General features: G+C 45.8%; 1 protein-coding gene across 2 annotated transcripts; it reads right to left on the bottom strand.

Moving 5' to 3' along the window:
• Positions 1-1473: 1473 nt before the first annotated feature.
• LOC128771325 (pituitary adenylate cyclase-activating polypeptide type I receptor-like) lies at positions 1474-26123 on the bottom strand. Of its 2 annotated transcripts, none has more exons than XM_053887055.1 (14): positions 25877-26123; positions 19088-19203; positions 15021-15126; positions 13066-13179; positions 12878-12975; positions 12704-12801; positions 11540-11672; positions 11325-11478; positions 11197-11257; positions 10132-10201; positions 9974-10065; positions 9658-9787; positions 8127-8168; positions 1474-7961 (listed from the first exon to the last, which is right to left on the bottom strand). In XM_053887055.1, the coding sequence occupies exons 2-14, from the start codon at positions 19145-19147 to the stop codon at positions 7596-7598; spliced, it is 1524 nt and encodes a 507-aa protein (XP_053743030.1). In that variant the 5' UTR covers positions 19148-19203; positions 25877-26123; the 3' UTR covers positions 1474-7595. The 2 variants fall into 2 exon arrangements, with proteins under 2 accessions (XP_053743030.1, XP_053743911.1); XM_053887936.1 differs by having other exon boundaries at positions 7602-7948.
• Between the last annotated feature and the right edge of the window lie 1302 nt (positions 26124-27425).

Raw genomic sequence — 27425 nt, 5'->3', positions numbered from 1 at the left:
ACATTTACCACTTTTATTAAGTGTCTTGTTTGACGTGTTCATTTTGTGCATCAGTCATTAATGTGACTGGTTTTTCTGAATGTAACGTTGTACTGGATTATAAAATGACTTTGCTATTTTGGGACCATCTGGACTCCTCACGTCTGGATGTTGTCTAGTGCCACTGCCTCTGTACACATATATATAACTGTATATTGAGAGACGAACCTGTTGAGAGCGTCGCAGTGCCTTTAAACCTTCCTGTTCCTGAGCTGCTTTGGCAGCAACCGAGTGGTTTCTCCACCTGCGCTCTGACCTTTGTCGTCTTCATACAAATATTAAGTGGTGTTTGCTGAAAACTGTGTTTTGAAAACAAAACAAACAGTGCTGTGTTTGGTGTTTTCGTAGATTTTGATTTATTTTCTCAGTAAACCTTTTTATAAAATGAGTCCTACAAGTCTGGTGTCATGTTCAGGCCTTGAGACTTATAGATAGAGAAAAGGAACAGATGTACAATTTACCTTTCCATCCATCTGTCCATCCATCCTTCCATTGTTTTTCTAGCGGGGGCAGATCGCAGCGGTGAGCAGCAATGGAAGCCAACAGCCCCACACTCCCCAGTTTCCAGGTCGACAGAGAGACCGGTGTTTTCTCTCTCTGAACTGCGGAGTCCAACCATTGAGGTGCCTCAGCCAGAACCGGCTTTTCCGTGTCGAAAGGCAGCACCGCACTTCTCATCTGATCGGCTGAGACTCGTACGATCACCACGATTCCAGAGGAGAAACTGTATTTTTAGGGTGTCAACTCGTGATGGGGAGATGAGGCGTCATGAAACGGTATTGCAGGGCTGATGAAACAGTGTCCTGATTTCCCAAGGCCAGTAGATGGCGCTCTGGGTTTAGAAATGATGTGAGGTTTCAGCGTATTCAAGTCCAAACATTTGACAGCAGACAGCGCCATCTGGTGGCCTCTGAAATCCAGGACACTGTTTCATGACAACTACCGGAGCGACTCCTGAGTGAAGGACATAACATTGTACCATTTGGACTCACTTCCCTTCCAAACCCAGCTGTTTGGCCGACTCGCTTGCTCGCTTCACCACCGTCGGATCACCCACGTTCATTTTTGATTCACCAAGTTACGTCATGACACCCGTGAGTTGTCCAGACGTCCTGCCACTGTCGGACTCCAGGGACTCATGTTTACTCACAGAGCTGTGACACAGCACCACCTGGTGGCTGCTGGAGGACATGCAGGGGAAAGAGAACTCAGGCATCCACATGACGTTGATGATAAATGATAAACCTCTTGCCAGCTGATGAAAAAAAAAAAAGAAAACAACCTCTTACTAAACTGTTAAATATACTTTTAAAAACGTTTTTAAAATTTTATATTTCACAGCAATTGTTGTTCTGTAAATGCTGACATTATATTTCTTCTTCCTGCAGAAATAAGTAAAACATATGTATATCGTCATAAAAAATGTACTTTTATTTTAAGCGTGTATATTTCATAAATACATGAATTGCCATGAAAGTATTTATCGTAATTATAATTTGACTTTTTCTGCAACGGCAAAAAATGAATAAATAAACTGTGTTTCTCAAAACCGCTTCACAACACAACAACCACGTAGATTCAACAAGTTAAAAACATTTATTGAGATTATTCCACTGTTTACAAAAACCCTTTGAAAGAGAAACAGTTGAAGCGGACGAAAGCAGAAGTGTTTTACATTCAGCCTGAAGAGACCTTTGACCTTCAGAAAAATATCAACTCAAGAGTTTTATCTTCCGATTCGTAACTGGAATTCTGAATTTGGAAAACGATCTGAGACGCAAAATATTCAGGTTCCGAAGTAATGAAGCAGCAAGAAACACCTGAGGTGAAGTTTTGTCTCCCAGTTTGTCAGGCCAGAATTGAGAACGCAGTGCTTCCCACACACCACAAGGCGTCTTCCGTAGTTATGGACGAGCCGGACAAAACACGCTGAATGAAAAAAATCCGGGCAAGCGGCGGTCAGTGAGAGAGAAACGCCTGGTTCTGGTTACACCTCCGGCGCCACGTCTTCACAAACATGCATCAGAACACAGAAGCTTCAGATTATACAGCCACTGATTTTCTAAACAAGAACAGCGCAGTTTCGATCAAATATTCACCACGGAAAACGTTATTTACACCTGCAGTTGTTTATATTTACATTTCGACTGCAGCCTTTTTTTCTTTTCTTTTTTTTTTTTTTCGATCTAGGAGTGACATCCACGACGTATATAACGGCTGGAGAAGGCTCTGTCTCCCGTCGGAAACAAATGGATTTTGGGCTCAGACTGTTCTGGAAGTCCAGCGAGATTCAAACCAACACCTTGAGATTTTGTTTCGAAAGACAGCTCCGAGGAAAAGTAGAAGACTTCAGTACACGTGAGGCAGAAAGGACCTTCAATTCACCATTCACTCGCTCAAAGGATTGGAAACTGAGCCCGTTTCCTGTCAGCTGAACAGGAATTCTGGGAACAAAAATTTGGGAAATAAAAATCAATATTGTCCACTGAAAAAAATCCATCATTTAAAATGCGATGAAAACATCGGATTCCTACGGAGCCCTGGGAGTGACATGCGTGTGTTTATTTTTTTGGATGTGACATGCATGACTTTATTTTTTTTAGCCCGAGATAAAAATGATCTGGAGCTAACTGTTATCTCGTGATAATTCGTATCTCGAGATGATTTTTATATCAAGTCACGATGACTTCCTGTAACCACTTATCTCCCATGGCTTCGTAACTGTTTGGCAACGTTGTCATTCGCTGTCTGTAAGTCAGAATATTGCCGACGGCAAAGTCTGTGCGCTTTTAACACTCTGACCAAGTGCCTTCTACTCAAAGTGATACCACATGTGGCATGAATGACTTTATTTTATCCCGAGATAAAGTCATGCATGTCGCTTCTAGAGACACGTGATACATATAGCTTAGCCACATATGGTATTATTTTGCTCGAGATATCGCGAGCAAAAAAAACAAACACATGCATGTGACTTCCAGGGCTCCGTAGATTCCATATATTTTGTGATTAAAACCTCCACATTTTAAGCTTTAACCTCAGAATTGTCAAGGTTCAAATATATTACGGCGTTTCAATCAAAATAAATTAAACATGTCTAAATAAAACACATGAAATATTTTAATATTTAAACTGTTCATTTATGAATTTGAAACAGAGAAAATGACCTTTAAAGCTGGTAAGGTCGATTCTGAGAGCTGGAAATTGCCAGTGTCAGGCTTCCTTATATTCTAAATAAAACAAAACTGAACTCCGATTTTCAACTTTTGAGTTTCACTCAAAACAAATCGGAAAGTTGTTCTCAGGGTATAATTTACTGTATTTTAAGATTGAAACGGAAAATGTCTGATTTCAAAAAGAAAAAAAAATCTGAATTGATTAACTCTGAGTGTTGAAACTGACTTTACACAGTAAAAAAAAACACAACTTTAAATCTGACATTCAAACAAACAAACTCAGACAAACTCAGAATTTCTGCAACATTCCAAGAGGTGGAAATGACTGTCGAATTTTGAGGCTCTGGGATGTGAGGGCTTGATCAGATCAAGGCACGTTGAACGTTCCAGACTTCCAGAAATGTAAGTTCCAGCTTCTTCTAAACTCAGAGTATCTGCCTTCGACTTGCGTCACCAACCGATCCAGAAACATTCCCCTGGCCAGAGCGCAGATGCAAAGGAAAAATGAAACGTCCTCGCGGAGACTCTCCAGAGGCCAGTTTTGTCGCGAGCGTCATAATCGCACTTGAGTCGAACCCTTTTCCCTTTCTGTTTGCAGTTTGGTTATTTAACAAGAGAAACTAAAGACATCGTCGGTACTTTGTGCTTAAAGGCACTTCAGCAGACGCAGGAGTCACGCTGAAGGAAAGTGTCTAATTTTGGGGTGGATAAAATCACGACGTTCTTCTTTCCTCAATAAAACAGTCGCGAAACACTGCAGAAACTCAAACGCGTTCGGAGATATGGATGCTGTAAGTCACTTGTTTGAAATGAAAGATATATACAGTAAGAAATAGCTTCACTCAGAAAGCACCTGTGCGTTGACACAGAAGTATATTTTATCAGTGGAGTAAGAGCGTGCGTGTGGATATGTCGTGAAAAACCCAGAATTTAAAACTGAAGTTTTTACTTTCATCCCCCACGACATTGATTTCCTCCTTCAGATTGTCTGAATGATATTTGGAACCCAAACCTGGCAACACAACTCAAGCACATAATCTAGAGTTCAATTTGAGGTTAGACACTTGGGGATTAAAACCCAGATCAGTCATGAGATTGCCACTCAAACGTGGGAATTTTCCAGGATTAAAACTTGAAACCTCAATCCCAACTCAGTCCCAACCGAATCAAAAGTTCGACCCGTGACCCGTATGCCGCAGATTAACGGTTTTGTTCTCCTTTAATTTATAATTTCTCAGATTAGAGCGAAGAATTCTTCAGAACTCAAACGTTTCCCGCGAAAGGTTTCTCCCTCGATTCAAGTTTTTGTAACTCAGACATGAGAATTCTGTTAATCTAACTCGTGCCTTGAGAATATTCGGGATTCAATCTTGAACTCAAGAAATAAAGATATAAAAATCCCTCACTACTGAGATTACAGCCAACTTTCATATCTGATCTTGACAGTTGACATTGAATCATTTAAGTTTTACGTTTTTTTCTAACGTCAAAACTACGGCGTGTTCGTCTTCAGATCCTGAATCATTTTGCAGATCAATTTCTGACTGAGAAGAAAAAAACATTTCTACACAAATTCAGATTATAAAATCACATTTTTCCATTCGGACAAATCGGACAACAACGTCGTAAACTCGTGAATGTCGTGCAAGAAGCTCTTTAGTCGTGACACTTCAGTCACAGTTCATGACATTTTCTGTACTCACGGCTGCCCGGCTTGACTCGAGAGTCAAACCCCTGATCCATCAGAGTCTCTCCCCTGCAGCCTTGGCTCCGGGAATCATGCATGAATGTCTTTCTCTGGAGTGATCCGGACGGGAACCCAAAATGAAAATGAAAAGCAAATCCTTGGGGGGGTCGGGTGGAGGGTGGGATGAAGGGGAGTCGCAGAAGTTCCAGTCGTTGAGACGTCTGAGTCGAGACCTTCAAAGGAGAGTCTGAGGGATGCGTGAGATCCACAACACAACCAGAGCAATCGGAGCAGCAGGAGTCTGAATTGTTGGGGACTTTAACTGCACAAAACCTTGAATCTTTCGCCCATTCAAGGTGTTTCTGCTTCGGACCAGGATCACGACGGAGCAGTTTCTTTCATCTGTTTCAATTTTTAACTTTTCAATTTGCTCGTCCTGATTGCGCCTATGAAAACGGTAAATCCGGGACTGTAACACGCAAAGGCGGCGGTAGCTGATTTCCATGAACCATTAAACATAGGATGGTTTGGACACTCCAGACGACCCCAACCTATGGTGGAAGGAGACCACGCCCACATTTCCTTCCTGATGTCATGGTTGTTTGCGAACTTCAGCTCAAAGCTCTCACCGGTTTTATGGTGTGTCAGGAAATTCGCAGTTGCGCGCCTGGTATTGTCACCTGATGGAGGATTTTCCAAGTCGGAAAGTCAGAGAATCCTCACCACCCCAATCCAAGATGGCTACCCCGAATGTAAACAGGAAGTAGAGCTTTTAAACCAATGAAATTGACAGAAGGAAACAAACACATTGCACTAATCGCTGTTTCTTCTTCCGACTCCAGGTTTTCAAGTCGCATACGGAGCATATTCATCAAGCCGCTGAGGAAGGCACATGTGGGAATCACTTTTGTGGCTGTTACTATCTTGTTTTCCGACTTTGATAAATGGAATGCATTGAATTTCGTGTCATTCCCAGCTCCGACTTCCCACTTCTAACTGGAACACACCAGTAGCCCTTGTTCATCATACGATTCACGTGGCCCTCTGGCCCTCCTGGAGCCACCTGCTGATGGACCCCATCGTGAGAAGGAAGCTTCCTCGCGCGATTTCAATCCGTGCTAAGGCAGGTAGCTGCTATACCCCACTATTTCACATATTTATTTCTTCCTTTCTGCCACTGCTATCATGTGCTTGACTTGTTTATTTTGTTTTAGTAGCTGTCAATCCTCATTACTTAATGCCGTATACACTAGTGATGTTTGGACTTCAACAACTAATTCAGTGAAACCTCACATGCTTTCTAAACCAAGATTGCCATCTACTGACCTGATACAGTTTCATCAGCCCTGAAATACTGTTTCATGATATAAATCTAAGAAGGAAAATAGATCCTGTTTATCCACAAGCCGCGGGTGCAGTGGTGCGGTCTGCGCCGTAGAAAGGTCAGTGGTGCACCAGGCTTAAAATTGCATGAGGATCACTTCTAAACTAGTTTGGAAAACAGGCTCCAGCAAACAGGTCGTCCCACACTGGCCCTTGTTCCATGGCCCTTAGACTCTTAGACGACAGTAATCCTCAAGTAGGAGGTGTGGGAGCTTTTTTGTTGTGCTATTGTAACCGTGGTGACATCACTTAGTCTTTACATTTCAGCCTTGAGCTGAGTCTGAGCGTCATGTTGCTGGAATATCTATTTGCAAGCTCACTGCAAACTGTGGAATGGATTTCCTGAATGGATTTAATTTAATTTAGCATGTTAGCATTTAGCACAACTTGCCATACAAATACGTCCGCTGTGTGGAATCACTTCACTCCCGGGATGTTTACGATATTTGAGTCAGTTAGAACCCAACACATATGTAAACAAAGTGTCTACAAGACGTTTTCTGACTTCACTTCTCCGTTTATCGTGATAAAGAGTGAACCAGGTGGGTTCAAAGGTGGACTCACACTGGTCACTGGTTCGAACCCTTGAAAAGTCTATGAGATTCCCAGTTATTTCTTGTTTGGTTAGAAACACAGCACCACTTTCTAGCTCAACCGGAGTCTGAAACGTCAATATGAACTTCCAAAACTTGAGATCAATGCTGAAGAGAAGGCCACAAAAATACCCGAAACATGTCCTGTGTGAAAGACCCATCTTATCTGAGCATAAGAGCTTGCTACTCGGGCCATTGAACTTCCTGGTCTGCTTGAGATGCAGCACATTCCAGTGGCAGATATGAGTACTACAAGCATCCCGGGAGTCATAACACTAACTCGACCTCACAAGACTGGTGTTGTTGAACAGGAATCTTGTTGATCATCATGGACAGAATGTGAAGGTCATTGGAGACACCTCTCCGGCTAGATTCGGACGAGCTCAGACTTCTGGAAACACGTAAAACGCAGCGGAACACATCACTGTCAAGACTGAGCAAATATAGATACTTTTCAGGTTTAACGAAGCTCTTAGCACGCCATTTTGAGTGACACGTCAAACCCCACTTTCACAAGATAAAACACTTTTAGGACGCAGCTCGTCCCAACGCGGAAACACCGTGTAGCAGTCGTGGCGCCGCCCCACCCTCGACCGCGGGGCCGGTTCCTCTGAGAAACACCGCAGACACTGACGTACCAGACTGATTTTCACGAACACGATATTTACAAGCGCGGCGACGCCTTGTGCACATGCCCTGAGTCCAGGGAGAGGCGGGTCAGACTAGAGGCTGCTCCGGATCGCTGGAGTTGAGTTGGGTCTCTACGATGGTCTCGTCCGGGTATGGGTTTGGGTACGGGTTGAGGTACGGGTTGCTGAGGTCGGTCATGGGGAGGATGGTGGGTTTGAGGTCATTGGACGCGGGTGGGTCGCCGGCGCCGCTCAGGTGGCTGGACTCTCGGCCTGCAGGCTGGACATGCGGATCTGCGAGCTGCTCTTGCTGAGGATGGAGAGCTGCGTCCCCCCGTTGACTCCACTGCTCGCCAGCGAAGGATGTCGGTGCTTCAGGTCCACAGCAAAGTACCTGTTCACCGTCCAGCTGCGCCATTTCCTCTTGATCTCCGACTGCACCTTGAGGGAGATACTTCACAAGGTCATTATTAATGGACCTCGCTGGAAGGAGAAGATGGTCCTCTGTATCTCCCTGACCTCTGACTCTAATCTATAACAGCTTCTTATTAATGTTGCCTCCGCAGTAAACTTCTCACTAAACAGTGCATCTAGTAACAAGGCCAGAGAAGAAAGTTACCTCTCCGTTCAGGAAGCAGTAGAGGACGGCGACCACGAAGCCCTGGGACGACAACAACCAACATCAGATCTAGGCATTCAACTGTTGGCTATTGACTCATCCTAAACCACTTATCTGTTGCCGGGACATAAATACACGCCAGCACATGGACCTGCATCATCTGTTACTGTCGAATTATCCTGACTGGAACTGTGATGTGCAGTGGAATGTATGCAATGATTCATGGCAAAAAAAGTGCTGGCTTTTAATCCCGGGGAGAAAATGTCATGATGCCAGGTCGCAGGAGGTGTTCGGGGGAGGTCCATCCTTCATCTCCGAGGAATGACCTTTACGGTCTAGCCTATAACGGACAGTCAGGAAGCGCTCTATGTCGACAAAAACAGCCGAAAACCCTGCCATGACTCGACAAATCCCACTTTCTATGCTGGGAAAATCCCATCGCAGCGGGACGCCTATGCTGCTGAAGCTGGGGCGACCAACCAGTCAGAGGCTGAGAGCCACATTGTTTCACAGTGTTGCTGAGAAGGGCCACGTGCTACAAACATGTCAGGCTGTGAGGCTTCACCTGAACAGCTGGTCACGTAACTTAGCGGCAGTATAGCATCTGTTTTTAAAATTCATTTTACCATGATGCTCTCCAAAATATCAAGCGGTACAGATAGAAATGTGGGCGCAATTTATTTCATTTGTATATATATCACGTGGCGCCGGTCTGTTAGTGTGAGCAAAGCTGCAGACTGGAGGGTATCGTGTGGACTCTTGCCTCCACTGAATTCAACAGAATTCACGGCCATCAACGATGAATAATACGCGAAACCGTACGTTTAGTTTAGGTCATGACAAGTGTGGATCTGATGACGATCCAAGTTTGAGGACTTCGACTCTCATTGCCATTGAATTTGGGGGGCTTGCGAGGCACACTAGTTACATCTCAAAGTTAAATGCTATTCAACGATTTCAACCAATATCGATTAGTTTTCGCAGCTCAATGTGGTGAAGAGCCACATGAAACTGGGTAAAGAGCCGCATGCGGCGCAGGAGCCGAGGGTTGGCCGGGCCTGTGCTAAAGCAATGGGGAGACCCATCGTTGAAGGCAGTGTCCCTGCTTTAAAGTTTGGGGATTTGAACAACCATGTCAATGAAACCAACGGCCATTTGTGAACTGAGAGCGCCACCTACTGTGCTCTGAAAATAAGGCAGCCGTTTCATTGTTGGCCCGTGGCTAGTAAAACAAGGCCCATTTCTTTTCTCCGGCTGGAGGAGCGGGAGCTCCACCACAAGGCAGCAACATGCTGAGCCCAGACTGGGATAAAAGATCTGGGCTGTCGAGCTTGGCTAGAGGTTGAGCTGTGACATGGTTTACTCTCTTGAGTGTTTCCAGCTGGCTTGTATCTGTTGCCTTTCATCCTCCGGCCAGAATAAACTGAAGGTTCCAATGACTCCCTGAACATCAGCAGCCGAAAAGTGGTTGAGGATGATTTCAAGTGTTGAAAACAAGTGGCAAAGTAGCTGACTTTCTAGGCTGGGTCACCTGGAATGAGCCGAGTCCGAGCTCGAACACGAGGCGTTCTCTCTTGCTGATGTGCTCGGGGGAGAACGCAAACACAGTGTAGTGGATCCCGAAAAGAGGAATCAGCAGCAGCGTGGAGCGAGCCAGCCTCCTGTTCCACACACAAGCATCACACCGTGAGCCACATATCGGCGACACCTCTCTCAGACCAAGCATATCAAACAAAACACTTCAACAAGTCCAGTGCAGCTTGACAGTTCATGAAGAAATTGGACTTCATTGTGCTAAGTATATTGAAAATAACATTTGAAATTGAAAAGAATAAGCAGCTGCTCACAGGTAAATGCTGGACTCGTTCCCTCCGATGTCCGGTGACTGGAGCTTCTGGACCAGGATGACGATGATCCCGATGAAGAGGACAAAGTTGACCTGCAAAACCGGAGGGGAGTCAGTGAGACCATGATCAGCTGGTCCGTACAGTAGGTTTCTACGCACCATGATGGACGCCAGAACCGGTCCCTTGATCACCCACCAGATTGCGGCGTTGTCGTTCAAGTCCCAGCAGCTGCGAGAGACCAATTCACAGTTTATCTCAATATTGAATTTGACGGCTTCATGTCAGCAACGTGAAGAATGGAGACAAATAGAGGCAGGTGAGCAGTTCTGGGATCAGAAGGCTCTCATTGGCTTCTTCACTGAGCAACCCAATAATATTAGATTGCACAATTCATCCCGAAGCCTCCAACACAAGTCGATACGTGTTGGATCGCAACACACGCTGCTATTGCTACTCTCAGGTGTCTCCCCCATCATCTGTTACAAATGTGAAATCCACAACAGCTCCTTGTTGATGTTAGAATGAGAGACGTGCAGGTGTGAAACAGCCTTTCAATTCATTCAGAGAGAAGGTTCAGCCAAATACGAGCGCAGGAGGATTCCTTATCATGTCCTGTCTTCGTGGGTTTGTCATGACTGCTTTTGCTGTTCATGTTGGGGATCATGAATCAGTATTCATACGACTCCAAGTCGCCGGCTCTTGTGAGTCAAAGTGCTCCTGAGATTCAGCGGCGAATGAAGTGCAGAGTCTGTGGGGACCATGAGTGTCCAGATGCCACTCAATAAGTCGATTTTATTTTTGTTGAACATGATGTTTCACGCACTTTCTCACATTTGCGACGGGAATTGATGGTGGGGAGACCACCAGGCTGCTCGGTAGAAAACACCTGGACGATACTCTTATCAAACACGCTTCTCCAGGTTTACTGTGGAACTAGTGACGGTTAGATGAGGTATCATGAGACACCAGATGACGCTCTGGGTTTAGACATGATGTGAGGTTTCAATGCATTAGTTGTTCAAGTCCAAACATTTTACAGCGGTGGTGGCCTCTGAAAATCAGGACGCTGTTTCATGAAACATCAAGACGTCAACCCATCATACACGACTTTGATGGGTTCCAAGTTCTGAGCTATGGATCGAAATGTTCGAATGAAGCACCGCACCACGGACTACAATATTTGTTCAGCTCCGACACTGCAGGTGGCGTTTGTTCCAACTCACCCCATGTCATCATAGTGCAGCCGCAGCACGGACCAGACGGTCACACACAGTGTTGGGGCTCCTGTTGGTCACAATAAAACCTCTGTTGAAGTCCAGTTAAAACACTCCTGACGCGCCAGAAGCCTCACCCCAGCCGATGATGATGTACCAGTAGAAGTAGCGTTTCTCCGGGAAGAAGGTCTCCACCAGGAGCGTGAAGAGGTAGAGACCCTCGATGAAGAGCCAGAAGTAGTTGGAGAGGACGCAGTAGTGGAAGAACACCATCACGGCTCGACACTCCACCTGAGGAGAGGGGGAGCGCTGAGAACGTGGAGGGGAGTCGGGCAGGCGGCTCGCCACTCACGGTGTGCAGGAAGCAGTGATCGCTGTCCTCCTGAGCGTACAGCACGCCGTCCTTGATGAAGACAGAAATGGCTCGCAGCATGAAGGACACAAACAGGTTCATATGGATGAAGTTCCGCGTGCAGTGGAGCTTCCTGCGGAGAGCCACAAACACCCGCGTGATCGATCCATTCAACAGGCCAGAAGCAGTATGGAGTGGAGCGCAGCTTGTAATAGAATTGAACAGGATCGATGAAAGCTCCAGAAGGCTTCACCATGAGGAATCCTTCCCCCGGTGTTGTTACTTAGAAACAGAGCTATCACACAGTCATCTGGATCATGAGGGCGCACCTTCACTGCACTGCAAATGATGTGGCAAGATAATTAATAGATTTTTTATATCTTATTTTAAGCGTGGACTTCTTATTTCTGGTTTTGGACTTCTCACTAAAATCTTATTTCAAGCATGAACTTTTTTTTTTTGTCTGCAACAGATAGGAAATCGTAAAATGTGGTAAGTAGCTGGTAAAATATGACACTTTACATCACCAAAATAAAACTTAATGCTTCATCCAAGTGTTTATCATTGCTCTTAGTTCCAAGCATGTTGAGATACAGACATATCACAAGTCATCATCACACAGTCATTTGTCTCACTGTATAAAGATCGATGTTTAATGCTTAAATTTAGTACTTTATAGCGATCCAGGCTGCCTCTTGCAGCATGCCAGTCTATGTTTGATGTCCTTTTCTTGCATTATGTTTTTTGAAAAATACTTGTTTCATGATGACTTTGTTTTACCGAAACTAACCAGGTGTTTCCCGGTTATTTTGGCATCATCTTGTTTCTAGTCTTCATAGAGAGACTCTCTTTGAGTAATATACGTTTGAATCTAGTTTCAATACTTCACTTTTCAGGTTCATTTCAAGGACTTATTATCAAGAATTCAGCATCTGGTGCTTATTTCTAGGTTACACACTTTCACCATATACTTCTAGTCCTTGTTTCAAGAAGACCTGACAAGAAAAATATAAGATAGTTTCACGACTATCAAGCACTTTCCTGCTTGATATCATTGTTAAAATCTTAAATTTGGAGAACACCTTTTTTGCAGTGTATTCACTCGTGCTTTCCTGCTTTGTAAGGAGCCCACTGGCTACGGACAAGAACGGACCGCACTCCCACCTGAACCTGCAGAGGATGACCATGGCGGTGGTGAGGGAGATCAGAGACGTGCTGTAGCCGACCGTGTACAGGGCTTTCACCGACACGAAGAACAAGTCCTGGGCACAGAGCAGAACCTGGGTTACAGTTTGGCAGGGTGAGGACGCCCACAGAGGGAAGCAGAGTGGGACGCACCGGGTTGCCTTCTTCGTTGAACAGACAGGCGTCCACATAGTGAGGATAGGTCTCGGACCAGCCGGACTCGGTGCAGTTCCGGCTGACCTTGGCGATCTCTGAGCACATTCAGCGCACACAAGCACCTTCATCAGGAAGTGGCTGCAGCAAAAATCCCTCAGGTGAATCTATCAGATGGGCGAACTCACCGTAGTCTTCCTCGCTCATGAATTGAGAAAAGAGTTCTGGACAGTTGACCTCCACCACCTGGCCGAACCTGGCTGGCTGCCAACACGTCAGGTTATCCCACATGAACGTGCAGCCTGCAACAGAGGGTCACATGGTGCTGTCAGCCCTGACTTTCCTTCTTGTCACACGCCCTCCAAAGACAAGTTCGTCTGCGTTTAGCTTGTCATTGCTGAGAGTCACAGAGTTGGGAGAGAAGTCATTGTCTCATCTTGCCGACAAGTGAAATCACCACGTCAAGTCTAGTAACAGTCTGGACAAGTCATCGTGCCACGTCAAGTCTCCAGGTCAAGTAACAGTCTGGACAAGTCATCGTGCCCCATGAAGTCTCCAGGTCAAGTAACAGTCTGGACAAGTCATCGTGCCCCATCAAGTCTCCAGGTCAAGTAACAGTCTGGACAAGTCATTGTGCCCCATCAAGTCTCCAGGTCAAGTAACAGTCTGGACAAGTCATCGTGCCACTTCAAGTCTCCAGGTCAAGTAACAGTCTGGACAAGTCATCGTGCCACGTCAAGTCTCCAGGTCAAGTAACAGTCTGGACAAGTCATCGTGCCCCATCAAGTCTCCAGGTCAAGTAACAGTCTGGACAAGTCATCATGCCACATCAAGTCTCCAGGTCAAGTAACAGTCTGGACAAGTCATCGTGCCACGTCAAGTCTCCAGGTCAAGTAACAGTCTGGACAAGTCATCGTGCCACGTCAAGTCTCCAGGTCAAGTAACAGTCTGGACAAGTCATCATGCCACTTCAAGTCTCCAGGTCAAGTAACAGTCTGGACAAGTCATCGTGCCACCTCAAGTCTCCAGGTCAAGTAACAGTCTGGACAAGTCATCGTGCCCCATCAAGTCTCCAGGTCAAGTAACAGTCTGGACAAGTCATCATGCCACGTCAAGTCTCCAGGTCAAGTAACAGTCTGGACAAGTCATCGTGCCCCATGAAGTCTCCAGGTCAAGTAACAGTCTGGACAAGTCATCGTGCCACATCAAGTCTCCAGGTCAAGTAACAGTCTGGACAAGTCATCGTGCCACGTCAAGTCTCCGGGTCAAGTAACAGTCTGCACAAGGCCTGTCTCAGCTAGTCAAGTCATTGTCTCATCTTGCCGACAAGTGAAATCACCACGTCAAGTCAAGTAACAGTCTGGTCAAGTCATCGTGCCACGTCATTTCTATAGGTCAAGTAACAGTCTGGACAAGTCATCGTGCCACCTCAAGTCTCCAGGTCAAGTAACAGTCTGGACAAGTCATCATGCCACGTCAAGTCTCCGGGTCAAGTAACAGTCTGCACAAGGCCTGTCACCACGTTGAGTCAAGTTACAGTCTGGTCGAGTCCTGTCTTGTCAAGTCATCATCTCATCTTGTTGTCAAGTCTCCAGTCAAGTCAAGTAACAGTCTGGTTGAGTCCCATCTCATCTTGTCAAGTCATCACCCAGTCAAGTCTCCACGTTGCTAAGTGGAGTGTTGCCACAGACCTGCTGACAAACTCTAAAACATTGACCTAATAGTATTTATTTTTTGTTTTAGTTTAGTTTTTAGTTGTCTTCACTTAAAAAAAGTAAAAAAAAAAAATGCAATAATGTTGCAGTGCTAATTCAATGGCCTTGACTTGAAATATTTACTCAAATGTATTGGTCAGAGTTACTTCAAGTGTAAACTAGAACCACATTTCAGCGATAGTGAAAACAAGATGGCCGAACACAAAAGCCTTGTACAGCAGCTCAAAAACCTGGCGACTTTCTATCCACGTTTTCAGAAAGAAACCATTCGGTCTGTTCAATGAAGTCTCTGCTTTTATCAGGCAGTAGTGAGAATTTGATGTTGAAACTAAGTTGAAACTAAGTCGAGGAGGACGGTAAACCTGATGTTCCTCCCTGCCCTAACTTCAGTTCACTCAAATACAGCTGCTGCAAACAGGGAAGAGCACCTGGAAAGTCCGGGTCATTGGCAGGGTGCTTGGAGGTCATCATCTCCAGACACTTCTCCTCCTCTCTCTTGATCACGCAGTTGGCTGGAACCTGCTGAGCAGAACTCTGCGGGAGCCAAACCAGAACAAAGTCGGTGGAAAGCAGGGATGAGCGATAAATGCATTTTCATCGTATTCCATGTGTTGCACACTACAGTCTCTCTTCAAAATGTTTTATGATGAAACCTATCAGTGTAGTTTGTCTTTAACAGCAGTGCTTGTTTATGTTTATAGTTATCTTGAGATCATCAACATTTATCACGAGATAAAAATGATCTCGACATACAAATTATTATGAGATAAAATTTATTATGAGATAAAATTTATCATGACATAATAAAATATTTCGACATACCGCTGGAGATAACTGCTATCTTTGGCTAAAGAAAATGCATGTCACATCCAAAAAAAAAAAAACATGCATGTCACTGTTAGAACTCCCTACTTTTCATTGCCTTATGGAACTGATACTTTGACCGAATCAGAATTTGTTGATGGTCCCTAACTGATGCCAGGTTGTAACATTAGCGCTGCCTGTGAGAGTGTGTCCGTGATCACTGAACCCTAACCCGAACAGGTCGCCGGCGCCAATACCGGAGGGGAGGTTCGTCCAATATCCTACTATTATCACCAGGGTGTTTGGCCGAGGCCCCACCTCAGCGGGAGACCTGCATGTGCTGATGTGAACCAAGGCAGACGACCGTGTCAGAGAGCCTATCAGGACCACTCCATCTTATAAAATAAACAGGAATCCAGAGACTCAGAGTCCACCAGTGTCATGATCAAAGGTTCCCTGTATGAAAAATATGTTAATAAAGTCCACCAAAATCTCCACAACTGTCACACGGCTGTCAAACGCCGCGGAGCTGGAGAGCGTCACGGTCTCATCATGTTCATGGATGCAAGTCCAACACAGCGAGTGAGCCACATGTTTATCGAATTTTGAGATGCAGAATTGTCATCGTGGAAACTGTTTTGGGCAAAAAGTTGTCACCCATCCCTAGTGGAAAGCAAGAGAGGAGTCCCATCAGCAGAGAGACCTTCACCTTGCTGAGTCACAAGACGAAGCTCTGGATTTACCGATGGATCTACGTTCCCACCTCACCTATGGTCACCAGCTCTGGATCACGACCGAAAGGATGAGATCGCGGATACAAGCGGCTGAGATGAGTTTCCTCCGCAGGGTGGCTGGGCGCACCCTTAGAGATAGGGTGAGGAGTTGGGTCATCCGGGAGGAGCTCGGGGTGGAGCCGCTGCTCCTCCACATCCAGAGGAACCAGCTGAGGAGGCTCGGGCATCTGATCCGGATGCCCCCTGGACGCCTCCCTGGGGAGGTGTTCCGGACATGTCCTACCGGGAGGAGACCCCGGGGAAGACCCAGGACTCGCTGGAGAGATGATGTCTCCGCTCTGGCCTGGGAACGCCTCGGGATCCCCCGGGAAGAGCTGGAGGAGGTTTGTGCGGACCGGGAAGTTTGGGCTTCCTTGCTCCAAATGCTGCCTCCGCGACCCGACCCCGGATAAGCGGCAGAAGAAGGTGAAGGTGAAGGAAGATGATGTGATCATCAGGCGTATGCCGATGAATCCGGTTCACTGAAAGAAAATTGCGCTGCTGTTGCGAGCCGCAGGAGGTGGAACGCACCGGGAGACTCTCTGTGATGATCTCAGTGATATCATCGCCGCTGTGTAATCTCCTGTGACTAATTACATCATGTCTGTCTGGTCCGGATTCTGGTTCCACTCCTAACAAGGATGAACTCTGCACACGCTCCAACACCTGCTGCAGAGGCAGCGCGCGCTCAGCTTTCCTGGCAAACCAATGCTATTGGTTCCATGAATGCACTCTTAAGGTATTAAAACATAAATACATATATAAATAAAATAATAACAAAATAAAAGTATATAGTTTATTATTTTGTTGTTATTATTTTGAATCAAAAATAACTCAAAAAAAATGTTTATGTGGATTTTATTAATTTAAATATTTATTTCATATTTATTTTGGCATCAGAATGCTGCGTATTCAGTCCCATAAATGAGTACATAATAAGCATTTACTTTTCATTCAACGTCATTGATAAGAAATCATGTGCAACTACCAGTAGTGTACCAACATAAATCATAAAATACGCTGACACTTGTAGTGATCGGAACTGATGAGCTACTAGTGGAATTATTTCAGTTTTGAAAAAACACTGTTGACTCCAATAAAGGCGGAAAAAAGTTTTTTTTTTTCTTCTTTTTTTAACAACTACAACTTCCAAACAACATTAAGCCATAGCGAATAAAAACATGAAGGTATTAAAACATAAATACATTTATAAATACATTTAAAACAAGTATACATTTTATTATCATTTTATTATTTTGAAACAAAAATAACTCTATAATGAAGGCATCAATAAAAAAAAAATGTTTATGTGGATTTTATTAATTTAAATATTTATTTCATTTTCATTTTGGCATCAGAAAGCTGCGTATTCAGTCCCATAAATGAGTATATAATAAGCATTTACTTTTCATTCAAGGTCATTGTAAATAAATCATGCGCAACTACCAGTAGTGCACCAACACAAGTCATAAAATACGCTGACACTAGCGACTAGCGATCAGAACTGATCAGTTACTAGTGGAATAATTTCAGTTTTAAAAAACACTGTTTACTCAAATAAAGGGGCATAAACGTTTTTTTTTCTTTTTTTCTTTTTTTAATAACTACAACTTCCAAGCAACATTAAGCCATAGCAAATAAAAACATGAAGGTGTCCGCGGTATATTTTTCAGTTGTATTTAGAGCAGTGGTCGGACACTCGAGTTACTGGGGGGCCACCAGGGCAGAGTTTGATTTCTATGGCCCTGGCACAAAAGGAATGGTCATCATAAATGGAAAAGTAACAGAAGAACCATGAGTAGATTTGTGGGGTGTCTGCACCTCGAGTTTAAGTGCAGGATTCCTGAGTGTTCATCCATTGGAGTTCACTTATACAGTGTTTTCTATGCACACCCATGCTAAAGTTCAGCACCCAGTGGCGGGCCACAGAACTGCATTCTGAGGGCCGCAAAAGGCCCGCAAGCCACAGGTTAGAGGCCCCTGATTTAGAGGGATTTTACCTTACATGTTCTCAAGTGACACAAAATTGGACACCAGATTGTCGCCCGACACACCAAACTTAAACGCAACATCACTTTAAGACCAATGATGGATCCACACTCTCATGGAGAGTAAAGGTGCACAACAGGAACCATTTAGTTTTTACAGTGAGAATGGCAAACAACAAGATGTTGTTGGAGTTTTACAAGGCAAGTCAAGTCAATTCCATAGAGAGCAGAAACCAGCAGCTGAAACGTGTTTCTGTCTGGTGAATAACCATAACATCGATCCATGTATGAGCAGATAGCTAAAGCGCTTTGATGCGTTCCCGACACAAGCGTCTTTCTGATCCTTTAGAAGCGACTGTTGTCGCCATCCACCCTGCACAGAGAGCAATTGTGCTACGACTCACACGACTTCGGAAGCATGGAAAATGCACTGACATTTGGCATCAACCCTCTGAGAAACTAGCTGACTGCTGCCTGCTAACTGTGTCAGCCAAAGGATGGTACAGTTAGCAGGTAGCTATCATTGCTATTATTGAGGAAAAATGAGCTCCGCACTTGTTGTTGTTGACGTCTCCTCACCACAGCTACAGAAGCCACATGTGAACAACAACACCATACAGGTTCTTTGACCCTCATCGGCTTTTACCCACACAGATTTAAAGGTCTCCTCACAATGAATCAGCTGCCCATGAACCTCTCCTCAGAACTGTCCATTCCTCCTTCAGCTGCAGCTCAACCTTTCTGCTATTGACTGCGCAGACATTTTCGTTGTTACTGTCTTTTACAGACGCAGCGCTGCTGGTGTCCACCAGATGGCGCCAGAGTAAACTCCTAACTGCGCGAAGCTATCCTTGTGATGTCTCCCTAAGAATGCAGCTCACATATGAATGGGTAAATCTCCAGCAGGTATTCAGAGAATCGAGTCTTTACCAGAGGCAGGACGGTGACGGCGACGAGTGCGATGAGGTAAGAGGCCATTTTAGTTGTCATTCAAGTTTCTTCTCAGCAGCAGGACAGATGTTTTTGGAGCCGGATCACCTCGGGATCTGGAGGAGAAAGATACATGGGTAGAGTGAGTAGAGCCCCATCAAGTCAACTCTCAAGTCACAGTTTAGTCCAGCCTTATCGAGTCTTGGCAAGTCATTGTCTTATCTTGCCCTGTCAAGTCTCTACATCAAGTCAAGTAAATATCTAGTTGAGTGTCATTATCTGTCGTCAAGTCATTGTCTGATCGTGCCCTGCCAAGTCTCTACATCAAGTCAAGTAAATATCTAGTCGAGTCTCATCAAGTCTTGGCAAGTCATTGTCTTATCTTTCCCTGTCAAGTCTCTACATCAAGTCAAGTAAATATCTAGTCGAGTCTCATCATGTGTCGTCAAGTCATTGTCTGATCGTGCCCTGCCAAGTCACTACATCAAGTCATTGTCTCATCTTGCCCTATCAAGTCTCAACATCAAGTCGAGTAAATATCTAGTCGAGTCTCGTCACGCAAGTCATTGTCTTATCTTGCTCTGTCAAGTCTCTACATCAAGTCAAGTAAATATCTAGTCGAGTCTAATCAAGTCTTGGCAAGTCATTGTCTTATCTTGTCTTGTCAAGTCTCAACATCTAGTCATGTAAATATCTAGTCGAGTCTAATCAAGTCTTGGAAAGTCATTGTTTTATCTTGTCTTGTCAAGTCTCAACATCAAGTCAAGTAAATATCTAGTCGTGTCTCATCAAGTCTAGTCATGTCATTTTCTCATTTTGCCCTGACAAGTCTCTAGGTCAAGTCACCATCTAGTCGAGTCTCATCACGTGTCTCCAAGTTATTGTCACATCTCGCCCCGTAAAGTCTCAACCTCAAGTCAAGTAACCGTCTAGGTGAGTCTCATCAAGTCAAATAACTGGAACAACTGTCACCTCACATCATTTCTAAACCAAGAGCGCCATCTAGTGGCCTCTGAAAATGAGGAAACTGTTTGATCAACCCTGCAACACTGTTTCATGAAGCCTCATGTACACATCACCACTGAAAACGTGTGAAACTCTATATTTTAATTCCACTTTAAAGCATAGTTTTTCTCTTGTCTCGCCCTCACCCCACCACACGTCTCTGGGCTGGTAGCAATATTACAGTGTTGGTTTGTCGACACGGACACGCCACCAAACCTCGTAAGCGCTTGTGACATTGGTAGATATTAGCCACTCAAACGATATCACGTCCACTGCAGTTCGACAAACACAGTTGGCCGGGCGGCAGGTCCCGGGTCGGAGTGTGTCTGTGCGTGTCCACATGACTCGGCAGGCTTGCAGGCTTCGAGTGAAGCCAAGTGGCAGGACTTTGTCCCAGGAGGGGAGCTCGGCAGCTTGGCGTCCAAACCCAAGCGGAGCCATGCCAGGCTCCGCCTCCTGGTTGTCATGGGCAACAGAGGAGCGAGCTGCTGAGCTTGGACCGGCACTGTACTGTAAATATACATTGAGCGTGTTGTGCTACGCCATTGGATTCAGAATTGACGGACACTTTCTAAACATCACAGGTCTCTTTCTCATGGTCCTCTGCTGTGTTTTCAGTGTCAATATTGCCCATCACAATCTGCTTCCGTACGTCATATCTCACATCGCTCCCTGGATTTTCTCAGCTATAAAGCCGTGCGCTTCACCTTACTGCAACAGCCACAGTTGAGTTCCACACAAACCCAGTCGACACTCCGGGACTTCATCCTATGCAGCTCATTTATGGGATTTTATCCTGATAATAACTCCTTCATTTCAGTCAATATTGACACGGAGAGCTGTCAGTCATGAAGCTATAATAACCCATGGTTTCTATCAGGCAGTTCACCAGCTCAACAGCATGCAGCTCTGGAGCGTCTTGCACACGTGCAGTCAGCGCCAGAACACTGCATGAATGACGCATCTGCTGCTGTGACCTTTGCTGTTGGAGACGTCAGCAAAAATGGGTTCAAGACAGTTTTGTTAGTCAATTCTTTCTCTGGTTACTTCCTGTCTTATTTTGGTGGGGTTAGTCTGGTCTTCCTGCGTGCGCCTCATCTGTCTTGCCTGCACCCCTGGTGTCTTGCGTCGTCTGCATCATCTGGTCTCACCAAGTCACCGTCATGTCATTGTCTTCTTATTAAGTCGAGTCTCCACATCAAGTCCAGAAGCCATCAAGTCGAGTCAAGTCTCCATGTCACATAAGGTAACTGTCGAGTCAAGTGATGTCTCATCTAGTCACTATCAAGTGAAGCCAAATCTTGTCTCATCTAGTCAACTCATCATCTTGTCAAGTCATTGTCATCTCAACAAGTCAACCTGATGCAGTGTCTGTGTGTTCCTCGGTCTGAGCCCATGTCTGCGGTGATCACATGACAAACCCGACATCAACTGTGTTATGGAACTCGCAAAGACGATGAGCTGCAGATGTGGGGATTTGTCTTCAACTTCCTTCTGTCAGGTTGTTTGTTCTCATGTGAAGATTAGAAGACGTGACTTGTTGCTTTCAGGAGACATTACCGTTAGCATGGTTGCAATGAAAATGAAATCTCCAGAGCGATTCTTTAATTCAGAAACTAGTTAGTTGATTCTCAAAACCTGGCGAAGGAAGCGTGTTGAGGAGGGTGACAGCTCCATGATGGTGACGCTGGCTGATCCTACACACTTCAATACAACAGTCAGAATCGGCTCCTTGCTACCTGCAGCTTCTATTGCTCTTCCTCTTCGGTCGTAGGAATGAAGAGCTCACAGCGCCACCCCTGGTCACGGAGGTGAACTACTCACAGCCAGATTTTACATGCACAACATGGAAACTGAGAGAACATGACGCAATTGGACTCAGCGGCCTCATCGAGCTGTGTCTTTGTCACGCTAAGTCAAGTCAAGTAAAGTCCGGGTGAGTCTAGTCTCCACGTCAAGGCAAGTCACCGTCGTATTGCATCCCATGCAGTCACCTTCTAGTCAATTCTTCGCTTCGTCTTGCCCAAGTCAAAACCATCCTTTGACATATCGAGGAGAAACGTAAGTTTCTGCTGGGACCAAAGCCCGATTTGACCTGTCGCTCCTATTGTCCTCACCGGGACCCTAACCCCTCTCGAAGTTCCTTTGATCTTTGCCGTCCCTGTAGGACCTTCATCACTCCTGAGAGTACGATTTGACAGGTATTCTGATTGAACCCTCAGCTTGGACAAAGACCATCCCCACGCCTAGTCCTCAACCGCTGGCCAGGTCCTGTACGGACCACGATGGAGGCCGATTGTGTCCCTAGGCCACGTCGCCAACCCTCCCGACGACTTTTCCAGTTCAGAATTTCAGTTGGAAATTCCTCATTGAAGTAGCGAGGTTTCAGTCACATGACTAAGATGGTTGGGCCTGTCAGATGTCAGTGGTGGGAGTTGGGGGTGTGTGTCAGGAGAAAAGTGGGAGCATGCCTTCACCCCTCGAGCCTCAACAGCTGTCACAGCCGGCCCCTCGCTGCCTCCAACTCCCCCTCCGCTGTAACTGTGTCGGGGACTGGATATGAGCATTGCAAACTGTGGGTGGAAGATCATTAAGACGCTCCCCTCTCCCCCCACCCGCCCTCCAGACTCACTGGGGACCCTTTGAAAACTCACTCTCATTTATTTCTTCGCGGCGCCTTTGTTCATTTTCCCTTTTGTTGTGTAAGACCACGCGGGTTTCTGTCAGCTTGAAAGTGTGTTTGCCTTTTTAATGGATGTGGGAATTTGAAAGTCGGTGTATGATTTAAACGCTCGGACTGACAGTGTTGAACATGAAAACCGCCGAGACTCATTAAGTCACAGATTACTGCTTGGGGAGGGAACACACGTACACACCACTTCCTGCACTCAAACACCCGTTCATACACGCTCCCACACACACACACACACACACACACACACTCTCTGGACACCTCAAATAAACAAAAAATGAATTGATCAAACAAGGATGACTCATTTCCCTTTTTTGGTTAAAAACCTCAACAAATAAATATTCCAAATATTCCAGGATGGAGGCGGGGCCAGAAAAGTCCGGGCCTGAAACAAAGCCCAGGTCTGATCTAACAAGTTAATCTCCCGGTGGATCATCAGATTCCTAGTAAGTCCCTCAAGTCTGTGCAGCTATATTTAGCGTCAGGAACGATGGGAGGAATTAACACACGCAGACGTCGCCTTCATTATCATCGAGCCAGGGAGGAAAGTGTCCCGGTTTCTGGCTCCTATTATCCGCCACTTTCCTACCGTCCTCCGGGGAAACAGCCGCGACGGAAATAACAAAACTTTAAAAAGACTTAAACAGTCTTTTAAATGTGAAATGTGGATTTCTTTGTTTTGGATTGTGGAATACAAGTTATTTCTCACAACTTGACATAAAGTCATTTAATATTTGCCGAGTTCACGACTGTAATAATTAGCATGCTAATGCTAAGGTTGATAATAATGGAACTTTGTCTCATTGTTTTTGAAGATGTGCTCCAATGAACTAATAATTGAGGACTTTGTTTTTTGTCTCCCCTAAACATTTTCATGACATCATTTCCTGGTTGCAGGAGCAAAGTTCTGTGTCCCAGCAAGGACGTAACTCTTGCCTATGGCCTTGTCCTTGGCATGAGTTATCTCGTAGCTATTGGCTTATACTAATACAGTTAGAGGGAGGAGCATGTACGAATAAGAAATACACGTTACCTGGATGTAACTTCAGTTCTGTGAGTACATGCAGAGCCCTGTAACTGCTTGCCCTGCTGGGTCTTCTCACTATTGCTGAGTGGCGGGCTTATATAGGGGGCTAGCCCTGCCTATGCCTTTAAGGCGATAAGCTGATGGCCTAGTTTGTAGAACTTGTAGAACTGGAGTTACATCCAGTATTTATTTTTTCGTTGAAGAATCCAAAGACTTCCATGGGCTTTTGAATCCAAGGTTGGAATGTACCCAACTCCCTGAACCTTGGGGACGTACCAGATTTCTGGAAATTTAACGGGAATTTGTGGGTATCCTGTGGGAGGGGCTTAAGGTCTTCGCCTCAACTTTGTGTCGTGACCAAAAGGTGGCAGGTCCTTGACATTGAAACAAGTCTTCCTTCGACATATTGTGACATGACAGTCAACTAGGAGAGACTCAACGTGGAACCCTGGCGTGCCAATGAAGGGAAGCCAGTTGAGGCCCTCCAGGCATTTCAACAGGGTGGCGACCCAAGGGTCGGGACAGGAGTGAGACACTTGGTGCACTTCGGTGGAAGGAGTTTTGGGTGACTGCATGCTGTGACTTCGTACCCCTTTGACACCATCATCCTACCTAGCCACCTACCTACCTACTACAAACCTCATTAAATGTTGAGTCATGTTGCCATGGTGACCACAGCTTCAAAGAGTGACTCATAATTTTGCATCAACCTGCATGAATCTGCCTCAGCACTCTGACACCAGAGTCCCTGCTCCGTGTCTCGGAGTCGCAGAGACGCTGACGACACGAGCGCACAGACATTTATCTGCTGCCCGTCGTGTGAATCTAAACAAGATCCCACGGCTCTTCATGGGCCAGATGGTGCCGACAGTCTTGTCTCTTCTGGATAAACTCCACATCTGAGCGTGGCACAGATGTTGAGCAGGTCCGTTTACAACATGACATTAACAGCCACTTCTCAGGACGTTAAACGCAGGGAAGCGGCGCTGACTCGTCTGTTTTATGAATGATGCTGCGCAGTGCTCAGATGGTTTACACAGACGAGTCACACACCGTAGACAGACACACACTGACCATACGCACACATCTATCTCTCTTCTGCTTCTGATTTAGTGGAGTAAACATCTTGATCAGTGGTGAGAAACACAGAGAGTTTTGAAGGGTCCGGTTCCTGAAGCAGAAACTGGTCTTGTTTGCGAGTGAAGGGAAGGTGACTGAGATGTTGGAGAGGACCTTGGCAATGGTGAGATTGGACCTGAAGGCGCTTCCGCCTGGTTTTGAATGGCAGGTCCAACGTTTGGCTCAGCAATTGAACTTGAACTATAGTTGAGTTGTGGGCGGAGCCAAGGGCGGCGGTGTGCAGATGCGCCACTTCAAGTGACACTGAAGTGGCTGATCATAGATAGCAGAAGGCGTCGCCCCGATCATCAGCTCTGATTGGCTTGCGAGCAGAGACGACCACCTTGTGGACACAACTGAACCTTCATTGTTCTGCACTTTCCTTCAACCATGGGGCGGAGCAGGGGGACACCCAGGACAGCTCCCCAGTCCTTGGCAGACATACAGACGCACCGTGAATTCACGACGATGAGCTGGCAACTTGCAGAACCCTAACTCGCAGTCTTGAATCTGGCTGACCACGTAGCACAAGTCTGACGTCTGCGTGTCTTTGCTGCCCCCTCGACCCAACCATGGGCGATAAAGCGTCGCCACCAGAAGGGAAGTGGATCAGCATGTCTGTGATTTCAGAGCCGTTCAACCCTTCGATGATTTGGGAGGATCAACACAACCACACACCTATTGTGGTGCGTGTGGACCCCTGCTCTGTCTATAAAGCATCTGTAATTGTACGTGAGCGTGTGTCATGCATCATGTTTGATCAAAGCTCAGGGGAAGGTTAAGACTTCATTAGAGCTCAATGAGTGTGGGACATGTTTCTGTCGCTTCCTTGAAGCATCGAGTCGTGTTCAGCTGCAGCGTGTTTAAAATTCTGCAGGAGATGCGCCACGCTCATCTCTCTGGTGCAGCCCCAGTCTTGCTCTTGTCATATCTGGATTTCTCTTACCATGGTATGAATTCCACTCCGATGCAAAGTCCGGCTTTTATTCCTCTTCTCGGGAGAGGAATAGGCGCAGGGTGCGGACCTCAGGAGAGATGGAACCCGGAGCAGCGCGGGGGGGAAAGCGATGCAAAATTGACAAAGAAAAAAATTCTCCTCCAAATGAAGCTCCTGGTCTGTGTGGGTGGAATTACCAGCGGAGAGCTGCCGTGGTCCGATCGTGTCGCTCTCCACGCAAGAATGCAGCGAGCATCTCAACTACCTCCTCCCCCATTCTGTCTCTCTCTCTCTCTCTCTCTCTCTCTCGCACACACTCTGACACACTAATGAACTCTTTCTCTCACACACACACACACACAATCCAATTTGGTTTGATAGATGTGTAAACAGCTGCGTTAAATGATCCAGATCCAACCCAGCAAACCATTTACGTGTGGGCTCGTGTGCAAGTTCAGCACCTCGGAGAGCAGTGTCAATGAATGGCTTTAAGATTACTGTAATGAGCAGCGAGTTCTGACGTCACACGTCTCTGTTCTTGAAGCTAAATATCCAGCACGTACATTGTTACATTTCAAACTCTATGATAGACTTGAATGTGTTAGATTTGGGGTAATACATATGGGGTAATAATTCAACAGTCCACCCGGAGTTGGCGATGTTGCGATCGTAACTATTCCAACCAATCCCCGAGTTTTGTGAGGCACTGCCATGTCGTCCAATCGCCGTGACTTTCCCGCCACTTCCACCCATCACATTAGCATCCATTCGCCCCGCCCCACATGCCACGCGGCATGGGCGGCATCATATTCCCTCCTTGAGTTGAAGTCACGTGCGACGCCAAACACCCACATTTGATTAAAATGTAGAATAGAGGGAAGTAAAAAGTGGAAGTGACTAGTGCAGCGTCACCCGAACACTATACAGGGCGGACGTAAACCAACATGGCCGACCTTCAGATCCATCTCTCTTCAGGCTGTTTCTGACCCTCTACATCCCTGTGGAACAGATCAGCAGCTACTGTTTCAATGAGCCGCTCACACACACCTTTACCTCTCAGACTCCACCCATCCAAACCTCCGTCAGGCTCCGCCCTTGTGAGGAGCTCTGGAACTAAACAAGCACTCACTACCATGATTTATGAAAAACGTTAATTTGAAAAGGTCCTTATTTCCAGAGTCGTAAATGGCAACATAAATTGCAACTTTGACCATATTTTTCAGGTGAAAAAAAGTCTGTGAAAACTTGGAGGGACTGGTTAATTCAGAAAAGAACCAGAAGAATGAAACAAAAACAAACACCTCCTAGCTTTCTCATCATCAGTGTGTGTTTGGAAGCAAAACAGCTTCAAAACAGATACAGATGTTTTCAGGCGATGTTGATAAAGGAACAAGGATGGAACAAAAGGAGATGTTCTGGAATTGGTTCCACATTCTGTTTTAAGGTCTCAACCCGGGCCTCAAACCGGCTGCGGTGGGCGCCATTTTTTGTTCCATCCCACCAAGTATATAGAGTAAACCAACCAATGAAACTCTTGAGACACCTAACAGGTGACAAG

Source organism: Synchiropus splendidus, chromosome 1 (assembly GCF_027744825.2).
Source record: "Synchiropus splendidus isolate RoL2022-P1 chromosome 1, RoL_Sspl_1.0, whole genome shotgun sequence".
NCBI lineage: Eukaryota > Metazoa > Chordata > Actinopteri > Syngnathiformes > Callionymidae > Synchiropus > Synchiropus splendidus.
Note: the sequence above shows the minus strand (reverse complement) of the source record. Positions and strands in the feature narration are given on the sequence as shown.

Excerpts from the sequence above, each read along its gene's own strand:
- LOC128771325 (XM_053887055.1), bottom strand. The coding sequence starts at position 19,147 with ATGACAACTAAAATGGCCTCTTACCTCATCGCACTCGTCGCCGTCACC. Across the intron at positions 8,169-9,657 it reads TCGGACTCGGCTCATTCCAG|GGCTTCGTGGTCGCCGTCCT; the intron begins GTGACCCAGCCT and ends TTGTCGTCCCAG. Across the intron at positions 7,962-8,126 it reads ACTGCTTCCTGAACGGAGAG|TATCTCCCTCAAGGTGCAGT; the intron begins GTAACTTTCTTC and ends GACCTTGTGAAG.